Source organism: Pterocles gutturalis, unplaced genomic scaffold, assembly GCF_000699245.1.
Source record: "Pterocles gutturalis isolate BGI_N339 unplaced genomic scaffold, ASM69924v1 scaffold23330, whole genome shotgun sequence".
NCBI lineage: Eukaryota > Metazoa > Chordata > Aves > Pterocliformes > Pteroclidae > Pterocles > Pterocles gutturalis.
The window spans coordinates 1-11,580 of record NW_010146473.1 but is presented as its reverse complement, the minus strand read 5'-3'; the positions used below and the strand labels follow the sequence as shown (position 1 = coordinate 11,580).

At 39.2% G+C, this 11,580-nt stretch overlaps 1 protein-coding gene across 1 annotated transcript; it reads left to right on the top strand.

Annotated features, from left to right (window-relative positions):
* Positions 1-444: 444 nt before the first annotated feature.
* LOC104460208 (sodium channel protein type 5 subunit alpha-like) lies at positions 445-6,978 on the top strand (the record flags this gene model as incomplete). Its single annotated transcript, XM_010085765.1, has 5 exons — positions 445-498; positions 1,903-2,044; positions 2,770-2,870; positions 3,364-3,634; positions 5,374-6,978. Coding segments are annotated over 5 exons (1,803 nt in total), but the record flags the coding sequence as incomplete, so codon positions are not given.
* Positions 6,979-11,580: the final 4,602 nt, after the last annotated feature.

Genomic DNA, 11,580 nt, shown 5'->3' with positions numbered 1-11,580 from the left:
CTCCTCATCAATCTGAACAAGCAAGATGGATGGAATCCGTCTCACCTGGTACCATACTTGTGTAGGACAGCACTCTGTGTTGTCCTATATAAGCCATATTTCTTCATTACTTGCATTTCTTAAGGTCAAAACTTCCAAAGATTGAATTGCCTTGTTTTTTCTCCTTTTTAAAATCTCTGTTGAAAACCTGTTTTATCCCTACAGCTGCAGAAAAACAGAAAAGATGAGTGAAAGAATCTAGGAGAAAACCATTCTGGAATGATTTTAAATGTCTAAATGAACATAAACTCATGGCTATATATTGTTTTAAAGGAGAGGCAATTAATGAATTAATGAAAGATCATGCTCAACATTGTATATTGAAAACTCATCACAGAGATTATATTATTTCAAGATATGCTTATTGACTGTACTTAGTTATGTGTTTTGTGGGGTTTTTTTCAGGCCACATTTAAAGGTTGGATGGATATTATGTATGCAGCAGTGGATTCACGAGAGGTAGGTCACAACAAGAAATGAATAATTTCCTTTTCCATTGACCTTCATAGCATTCACAGTGTTTAACAACAATGATAAAAAAAAATACGTGCAGGTTGCCAGTCCCTATCTTACTCTGGTTGAGACAGTTGCAGACCTTCATTTTTTGCAGCTGATACTGAAGCATCATGACCTTGAGACTAAAACAAATGTAGCCCTCAGTTCCACACTCCTGATTTTTCTATTTGTACTGCAAAACTGCCAGCACAGAGAGGCACCTCCAGGGTGAGAATGAGTCTACCAAAAACCTAAATTGTCTTCTCTGTTTCTTCCACTCTACCCATTGACTGACATATTTTCAACGGATCTAAATGTTGATAACAGAACTTCTTTAAAAGCATTGGGTTTACATTATATACTCCTGTAACCCACATGTTCAACCGTCCCTATATCATCACCTTGAACAAGTTGCTTCTCTTCAACCAGCAGCTCCTGGGAGGGAAAGATGCTGGTGTGAGCTCCCAGCTCTGTCTGAAGACATGCTGGAGCTCTGGGTGCTGGTAACTGCCCTGGGCTGGCAATCAATCCCTACCTACATCTCACGCAGCTTTCAGGTTTCCTGATTTCTTAAAATAAATTAAAAAAAAAAAATTCCCTTGCTGCATCATGTGTGGTTTATTTTTTTATTGGAGGAGATGTTGTCTCCTTTCCCTTTTTGAATAATTTTAAAGGAACAAGATTACACTTGCTGTTAATTTTGGAGGCAGCTGCCTGGTGTTGGGAATTTGGTAGGCTGAATTGAGTAACAGGGAGTTGAGCCCTAAATGGAAGAAAAAGGAGCAGAGAAGTACCTTTGCATAGCATAGCCTGTGACGTTGATTTATTCTTGTACTACGTGTACACATGTGTGTATCTTCCCTGCTGCTGAGTGAAACACCTGCGTTAGACACGTGAAGATATGGCATTTAGGGAATGTGAACTTCTAAACACACTGACTCTCAATACAGTGTTTTACATCGCATTTAATTACACTGTGATCATGCTTTTGCTTTTTATAGGTACCATTACTTCATATAAGATTAGGGATAATCAGAAAATTGATTCTTTTTCCCTTTTGGGTTCTGACTGAGAACATATAAAATGTTCTGAATGCCCTTCTGGATTTATTCTGAAGTTGCACTTTATGAAGCAGTGTCATTGCTGTGACAGTGCTGTGAAATGTAGCTGAAATGGCCAAGGTATTGCAGATGCCAGCAGTAAACTTCAAATAGAGATCGTGGAGCGCTGACTCTGCTAGTGGGAGTTACACTGGTTTTCTTGTTTGATAGCCTTTATTGCTGATGGACAGTTTTCTTTTAGCTGCATTCATATTTTGGTATGTGCAGAGGTGGTGTCATTTTCACATTTTCCCTTTTCCCTTTGCAGTGTGAGGAGCAGCCTGAATGGGAATGTAATTTATACATGTACCTGTACTTTGTGATTTTCATCATCTTCGGGTCTTTCTTCACATTGAACCTCTTCATTGGTGTCATCATTGACAATTTTAACCAACAAAAGAAAAAGATAAGTAGTGCATATGCTACACATTACTTTGTGATTGCTGCAGAGACCAGGGCAAGGGACGGATTTATAAGCAGTGTCTTTGCCACTTTAGCCTCCAGATTAGCATTGACAGAACAGCCGCAGAAACCACCAGGCAGGACTTTTACAAAAAGCACGTCCGCATACGATGAGTGTCCTGAAAATACAGGCTGGGGGTTTATATTCCCCACAGAAAGCAGTGAAGCAGCTCCATGCAGACGGGATCTCTGGCACAAACTCTGCCATAGGAGCACAGACCGCTCTGGCGGCCCCAGTGCACAAACACCACAAACACCTCACAGCACTGCAACCTCTTCTCCTCAATCCATCCCCTCCCTGCCCCAAGGTGCAGCCAGGGCCAGGGAGGAGCAGCCTGGCCTGAGAGCTGTGTGTCTTGTTGCTTTGTAGGATCCAAACAAAGGGCTGAGGTTCTGCTACTTTTCCCTCTCGCCCTGGACCTACCTCCAGTGCAGACAGGATCTGAGTCTTGCTCCTCTTGGGTTGCCTGCACTGCTCTGTCTCCTGCCCTTTGCCTTCATGCCATAAGCAACTCCCAGCACTGCATCTTATCAACCCTTCTGAGATATTTTGACAAAAGCTATATGGAAAGGGAAATAAGAAAAAATAAGAGGACACAGCCCTGAACTTTGAATGGAGGCAGTGGACCTCTTTTCATCAAAAGTAATAGCTTTGTTCTCACCCTATACTTAGGTGGCCAGGATATCTTTATGACAGAAGAGCAGAAAAAGTATTATAATGCCATGAAAAAGCTGGGATCTAAGAAACCGCAAAAGCCAATCCCAAGGCCACTGGTAAGAAGGGCATAATTCAGTTGAACTACGTGTAATAGCTGAATATTTATTCAATAGAATTAATGCAATTCAACTTCCCAGTGTAGGAAGAGTGATTGCTGCCAGATGAAAGAGACTTCGTATTTGTGTGTTTTGATTTAGGACAGTATTTGCAAGTCCAGTGACCTGTGTGGTACAAAATTCCCATTTTTCTGCAATATTGACTAAAAGTCCAATTTATATATGCAGTCATGGCAGTGACCACATGCCTGCATTGAAAGAATTCGTGGCCCAAGTCTGAGGTCTTTCCTCAGTAGTTTCAAGAAGCATTAGGAGTGAATAAGTTTGAGAACTCTGTTGTCCAACCATTCATCATCATCTTTCTGTTTATGACATTCTAATCAGAAGCAGTACGTTGCCTATTTTCCTTTACTTTCTGATCAATCAGGAGATAATGATGTTATCATTTTGACACAGTCCGAATTTCCTAACTAAATCTTCTCCTTTCCTCCAGAACAAATACCAAGGTTTTATTTTTGATGTCGTCTCAAAACAAGCCTTTGATGTCTCCATCATGATTCTCATCTGCCTTAACATGGTTACCATGATGGTGGAAACGGATGACCAAAGTCAAGAAAAAGTGAACATCCTCCATAAAATCAACATGCTTTTTGTTGCCATCTTCACTGGAGAGTGCATCATCAAAATGGTGGCTCTGCGACACTACTACTTCACCAACGGCTGGAACATATTTGACTTTGTCGTCGTGATTCTGTCTATCGTAGGTAGGTGAATCGGGATTTTCACCCAAAGTTAAAAAGAGAGACGGAAATTTAATTTGACAAAGTTGAAGGCGTCATGCAATAAAATACATTTTCAACTCAGAGAATTAGATCCCAAGAATTTTTTTTAATATTTAAATAATACAACATAATACTGCCTAACAATAACTTACATGATCAGCAAATTTATGAGGTTTATCACACTGCAGTATTGGTTTCAATGTACACTTAATGGTTCCTGGTGATAAAGCATGGTCCAGAACTGGCACCGTACACTTACCCCTGGTTCTGAGCAACACCAAAGACAGAGAAGTAAAAAAGCCACATGCAGACTGCTGCTGTTTTGCTATTTACTTGTTATTACATCAATGTGAAATAACCCTTCAGGGAAGGTTTGGGCAGGTGCAGTGAGTCTGGCTGTTCTCAGCCCTGGTGTCTTTGGAGACTCGGATCCTCATCTACCCAAGAGACCAAACAGCGAGACATGGTTTTATTGTTAATTTGTGCCTTTTGTTGTCCTGCAGCCCCAATCATAGATCATATGTTAGGTGCTACAGAAGTGCAGGTCCAATATGAAACTGAAATCCTGCCAACTTGAAATCTGCTGAAACCTGGAAATAAAGTAGCAACTGGAAGATGATCAACTGATCCAGTGAGCTGAAGGAACTCAGAAATTTGGCTCTTCCAATGTTTTTTTCCATTTTGAAGGAGAGAATGGGTGAATGAAAAACTGTCATGTTAGGAAAACAGAGCCAACAAAGCCAGACTGGCGTTTCTGTTGCACTAAACTCTCTCTGGTGGCCCAGGGAGCCTGAAAGGTCCCAATGCAGGAGATCCCTAGTGCCCAGGGAGCAGCCTGTGCTTTGGGGGCCTTGGATCAGCCAAGACCACCTGGATTTCAGAGATCTGGGTCACTCCATACAGCTCTCATCAGAGCTTTGATGCTGGATGCTCAAGATATGCTCATAGCAGACAGTTAACCAAAGTTGTCACATTGGTCACAGTGCTGCCCTGTGATCAATCAGGTTGTTTCAGTGTCAGACGACTTGGGCCATGCTGGTGAGCCCTCTCCCAGGCTGGACTGGGAGACATGAGCTCAGCACCACTCAGTGCGGCCAGGGACAGTTGGCATTAGAAAATCTGGACCAAGCTGCTCTGTTTCTGCAGGAAGAGTTTAGCTACAGGGATGCAAGTTCGTTTCCTTGCTACTCTTAGCCCTTAGTTCCCTCCCAGCACATCAGTGAAACTGGAAAAATTACTAAGCAAACAACCAACCAAGCAGAATTCCAGTAGAAACCTGCACTGTTCTGGTGGTGGCTGAGAAAAACAGACGCAGCACGCAAACATTTCCATGCTGACTTGCTAGTATTTTAGAGACAAAAATATTGTCATATCAGAAAAGTTCTGACCAGCTGCACCCAGGATAAGTTTCTCAGGTGGGTCATGGTCAAAAGCTGCAGATATCTGTGTCCTGTCTGAGTTGATCCTGGTTTCTCATTCCCAATAGACAAGTTTTCGCTTAATATAACTGCCACTACCATTGACAGTTTTGCTCATAATCTCAACAAAGTTTGCATGGATTAAATGAACTCTAATGACAACGCCGTTCCCTGTATGGTGGATCTTCTAATCTGCGGAACTTTTCATTGATTTCATCCGTAATCCTAGACTGATTGCTTTAAAGGGAAGCCTGGGACTATTTCCCATGTACTAACTTGCTGTTTGTCTCTTTTGTTTTCAAGGCACCGTACTTTCTGACATCATCCAGAAATATTTCTTCTCTCCCACACTCTTCAGAGTCATTCGCTTGGCTCGGATTGGCCGGATCCTAAGACTCATCCGGGGAGCCAAAGGAATTCGAACTCTCCTTTTTGCCTTAATGATGTCCCTACCTGCTCTGTTCAACATTGGCCTCTTGCTTTTTCTGGTCATGTTCATTTATGCCATTTTTGGCATGGCTAACTTTGCCTATGTTAAGAAGGAACATGGGATTGATGACATGTTCAACTTTCAAACTTTTGCTAACAGCATGCTCTGTCTCTTTCAAATCACCACGTCAGCTGGCTGGGATGGTCTTCTCAACCCTATTTTAAACACTGGACCACCGTATTGTGACCCAAACCTTCCAAACGCAAATGGTTCGAAGGGAGACTGTGGAAGCCCTGCCGTAGGGATTTTATTCTTTGTTACTTATATCATTATATCATTTCTCATCGTTGTAAACATGTACATAGCCATTATTTTAGAGAACTTCAGTGTAGCCACTGAGGAAAGTACAGAGCCTCTAAGCGAGGATGATTTTGATATGTTCTATGAAATCTGGGAGAAGTTTGACCCCGAAGCCACTCAGTTCATTGAGTATTCTGCACTTTCAGACTTTGCAGATGCACTGTCAGAACCTTTGCGCATAGCGAAACCAAACAAAATCAAACTCATAGCGATGGACCTGCCCATGGTCAGTGGAGATAGGATCCATTGCCTGGATATTTTGTTTGCTTTTACAAAAAGGGTGCTAGGAGAATCTGGAGAGATGGATGCTCTTAAAATACAGATGGAAGAAAAGTTCATGGCGGCAAATCCGTCTAAGATCTCTTACGAACCAATTACAACAACTCTCAGACGGAAACAAGAAGAGGTCTCCGCCATTGTCATCCAGCGGGCCTACAGGAGACATTTGTTTCGGCGCTCCCTGAAGCAAGCATCTTACTTGTACCGACACAGAACTTTTGATGGCAGCATCCTCGAGGACGATGCACCCGAGAAGGAGGGTCTTATCGCGTTCATGATGAACGAAAACTATGGCAGGCCAATAGACAAATCAGAAACTCTGTCCTCCACGTCTTTCCCTCCATCCTACGACAGCGTCACCAGAGGTACGAGCGATAATCTCCAGCTGAAGATGACGGACTCGAGCAAAAGTGATGAAGCTATAGATTGTTTGCTCTCACCAGACAGGGATAAGGAATCAATTGTTTAAATGTTTGTTTAGAATGCTTTAAAATATTGTTTACAGAATGTAATGCTGTAACTACACAACGATTGAAGCAGCCTTCTTATTAAACATTAGTTGCAAAAGAAACAATGGAGTTTTTACCCTTAACTACAGGAGTCTGATAAGTCATATAACCTTTGACCCTGCTCTTTTTGACTTGGCTTAATATTTATATTTATATATGCACAGGAAGAATCTTTGCAGGGTCATAGCCGTTATATCAATGGTGTGAATAAGAATATGCTAGACTGTAAAACAGTAAACACTGTATATCTATCCACAGATAAAGCCTGGCTGTATACATTCATTTAAGGTCTTACTCATATTAGTGTGTTTACTTATGGCAATGTATGACCTTGCATTCTAAAAAGGAAAAAAAAAAATATCACAGCTGCTGTAGCAAAATGTAACACTTACTGTATATGTTGTGAATGGTCTTTCATAAATTTATTATATTTGATATTTTTTTACTTAAAAAAAAAGTCTCTTTTTCCATGGAGATTAATGATCCTTACACTCTTCATGATGAACTCTGAGTCAAGGTGATAGGAACTTGCGGGATCCCCGGCGTTTGAAGAGGAAAGTCGTTGAAAAGTAAACTATTAAATTAGCAACATTTTAACTGTTTATTACACTAAGCCCTCTCTCTTGGGACTTGCAACTGGTCATCAGCAGAAATAAAAAAAAAAAAAAAACAGAGAAGGAAATTCTGTCAAAATAATGAGAGAAATCGCTTGTTCTATCCTTCAGGAAACTAGACAGTAATGGATTCTGTTTGTAAAACTGTTAATAAAAGCACTAATTTTTTAGTATGTTTCAAGAATCTGCTTTGAATACCGCAAACAAACTCACCATAGAAGTAGTGCATCACGTTTGTGTGTAGTGCTCCAAAGCACCACCTATGCTGGCAAAGTTTCTGTTAAGGTAGTGGGATAGGTTACGTTTTCCCCAGGAACACGGAGCTAAGCAGCCTTATTGGAATCTCTGTGCATCAATCTTACTCCAAAAATACTACTACTGATAACAAGAATAATAATAAAAACAATGCCAATTGGACTGTCCAGAAGGGCTGCAACTGTGTGATTGAGAAGGTGGGAAGGGAATTGCCTCTGGATCCTTATGCAAATTTTGAGGTTTTGAATACTTTCTATTTAGTGTCCATCTTTCATTCTTTCATTTTCTCAGACGGTACAGTTAGATTACCGGGAAGGACAAGAAGTACAGGAACCAATAAAAAGAACATACTAGAAAATAGAAATATCCTCATTCCTGTAGGCAAAGGAATATTTAGAGCTGATGTATCCATCAGCTTCAGGCCAAAGAAATGACAACAGGGCGAAAGGTGGATGTGTGGCTGTAGAAAGTATTAGAGGTTTTATGTGCTAACACAGATTATTATTTATTATTAAACTTTCCGCCTCAATAGAATGTGAGAAAGTATTTATGGAATATAACAACAAGACTGTCATTACAGACATGTTTTCTTTTTCACCTTCAGACTGATTGTACTTGGGTTTGGTTGGACTTCATGGAAAATCCTGAGATTTCTGTAATGAGCCATTGCACTTTAAGGAAGAGTATTTGTGCTTTTCACCTTGGAGAAGCAAAGATATCAAGAATGTATTTAAGGTGTATTGTCATTGACTTTTAGTTACATCCCAGGTTGCAAAGGAGTCAAAATCCACATGGGCTTGGCAACAAGAATTAAAGCAACATGTTACAGTGAAGTTTATCTATGGCCATTGTTATTTGTCCTCTAAACAAGTCAGAATATGTAAAGGCAACATGTCAAAAGGATGATGATGTATCTCTGTAAATATGGGCTAATATATTCTCTCCATTCATTGAGAGGTGTCTCAGGCATTCATTTGAGAGTGGTCTATCAGTTAATTCACAGTATTTGCCATCAGGACTCCTGGGGTCTATTCCTGATTCTTACTACATGATTTTTTAGGCAAATAATTTAACCTATCTGTGCCTCAGTTTACCCATCTGTAAAATGGGAATAATAATACTTACCTACCTCACAGGGGTGTTATAAGACTTTCTGGTTGCAAAGTGCTATAAGGGAATGAAATGTACTATATAAGTATTATTATAATCATGCTCTCTTGCCCTTTTAACCCCATGTCTATGGTGTACAACACAGGGCTGTTCCTCTGGGGATTTTGTTGCCTTTAAATCTTGTATGTAATTAGATTCTAACTTAAGAGAACTACTCTTTGTTCCTTAAAGTGAAAACGCTCTTTATTCTTTCCTCCCTCCTCCCCTCTGACCCCCCTCCCAAACAAAATTGCTCAAGGCTTCTCAAATTATTAAAACTTTATACAGATTCCCTGGGTATTTATGCTGTAATGTTATTCTGACTGTACATATCACCCAGAAAGAGTATGCGATTTTTATATTTATATGCATCTATATATATACACACATACATATACCTATACATATACATGTATCTTGTGAGTTTATAGAGTGGCTGACACTCAGAGGACATGACTTACTGATTAAAATGTTTTCTTCTCAATGGGATTTATTGATCATAAGCAACAAGCTGCTGCCTATAATGAAACAGTTTAATTAGAAAATCATACATTCTTTACACACTGAATGAGCATTTGTTGGCTGACAACTAGTAAAATTATTTTTCCTTTCAAAGCTTTATAATAAAAAAGAGGAAAAAAAAAAACCAAGAAAAAGGAGCATTTCTTACGTGATTTTTTTCACATACAGTGTAAACTGTTCAAAACCTGATTCCTTTAAAAGCTTTAAAAAAAAAAAGAGGGAAAAAAAAAAAAAAACAAGAAAAAGGAGCATTTCTTACATGATTTTTTTCACATACAGTGTAAACTGTTCAAAACCTGAGGAAAAAGACAACCTGCACTCAGCAGTGTGGTGTTGGTCATGCCATTTTAAAAATAGTTTAATTATGTGCAACTTACATTAGAAAATATTCAACTGATATTCTTATTAAGAGTCAGGCCCAATAATGAACAGGATGTAATGGAACAATTAGCTGGTCACTGATTATATGAGAGAAGAACTCTTCCTTTGGTCATTTCACCCTCGTGTTGAACATTTTATTGTCATTGCTGGGAGACCCTATAGTACTGATGCAATTACAAATGGGTCTGTCTTCTACCCAAAACCTGTAAAACAACAACAACAAAAAAAAAATCACAATGCAAAAAAATCTGAGAGAGGGTCTTAACTACAGATGTTTACAGTGCAACTTTCTAAAACTGAATTGTAAATTACTTTCAAAACCTTTGTAACTGGAAGGTTGGTTTTCTATTGGGTTTTCTATTGTTTTGTGGCACATTTCTTTAGAGCTGAAGAGGAAATGGTATCTTTGTATGGTATGCAGAACTCCCCTGAAAAACTTCAAATCACTTCACTTGTAGATCTTTATTAATGGAGATGCCGATCCGAATCTAGCAATGATACAACCTCTCAGTGCAGTGATTTAGTTAAAGACACTAACTCGATAGTTGGCCCACACTGTCTATAAGCATGGTGAGCGCTACCATTTTTTCTGTTGATTTGTTCAATAAAGGCAACCACATGAATCACTCAAGCTACAAAAAGAGCAAGGAAAATATCAGCCAATATCATAGGACATATTACGCTGTTTGTACCTGGAAAAATTCAAGTTTATTATGTTTCTTTATTAAATAAATAAGGATAACAAATATTTCCTGTGCCTTTTTTTTGTTTGTTTTCTAGTTTATCAATATTCATGGCATTATTTCTCTGACTCTTTTTTAGCACATTTGTCTGAGAAATGCATGGTGACTTTTGTTGGAAGGCTTCTCAATGAAAACCACTCCAGTTCATCTTGCATTGTAAGGCTAACTATAGGGCATTAAAGGCTTGAGACAAAGATTGTTGAAGTTGATGGAGAATTTCTGGGTACTTCAGATGAACTTGAAGCAGATCCGAAAGCTTCTCTTCAAAGAGAGTAATCTATAGGATGAGCCCAGCATTGATATTTCAACCAATCCTGCACTGGAAGAGGAAGGGTTTGACTGGAAATATGGGGTCCACCTAGAGATTAAAAAATATATATGAATGAGATTTTCTTAATGGTAATATGGATGCCTTTTCAGTTTAATTATATCAATTTGCATTTTGGTTATTATTATATTAGTTATATGTTAAAATTCTTACTAAACAAAGAGTAACATCCTTCCCAATACATGCATGCCTTAATCCTGGAAGGAGCTTTGGAAGAGACACGGATGACCCTTAGCTGTTACCAGCATTGACTGAATCAGCTTTATCTTCACCCAGGCTAGCACCAATTTGCTTACCCTGTTTCAGCGCTCTGGTTTCTATTGAAATGTGGCAGGTTCCTAATCACATTAAAACAGAACAAAATTGAGCTGGTTTAAACTGCAATGAAAAAGTCCACTCAGTCCTTTGAATTAGTTTAATAAAATCAGTTTATAACCATGTTTTACATTAACCTTGGGCAGTCTGACTTGTGGAAAAGACTCTTTTTTAAATAAGCATTTGCTAAAATGTCTGGTATAGTAATATGACTTCTGAATAATCGTGTTTCTAGAAAAAAATTTGTCTGAAAATTTTTTAGCAAGATATTTTTGGTTGGAAGGAGCAAGAAATCTCGGTGGAGACATGTCAGGTTAGTTAAAGAAATTCCTGGTTAGAATTTGTGGTCAAAATTCCTATGGGAAGGAAATTCAGGGTCATATCCCTTCTATGAAAATTTCCATGCCTAGATTTTTGCCAGAATCACCTTACTCCTATACCTGTGCTACTATCACTGTGCTAAGGGCTGCTTTGGGTTACAGGACTCACCTTATTTTCGTGGAGATCTTGAGGAAGTTTCCAGGGGCTTTCAGATTTTCCATTTTTCAGGATGAAATTTTTTTAAAAACAATTGCTTGAGGTATTTTGTGTTTCTCAGACCTAGCAAGGAACCTGCTTGGGTTTG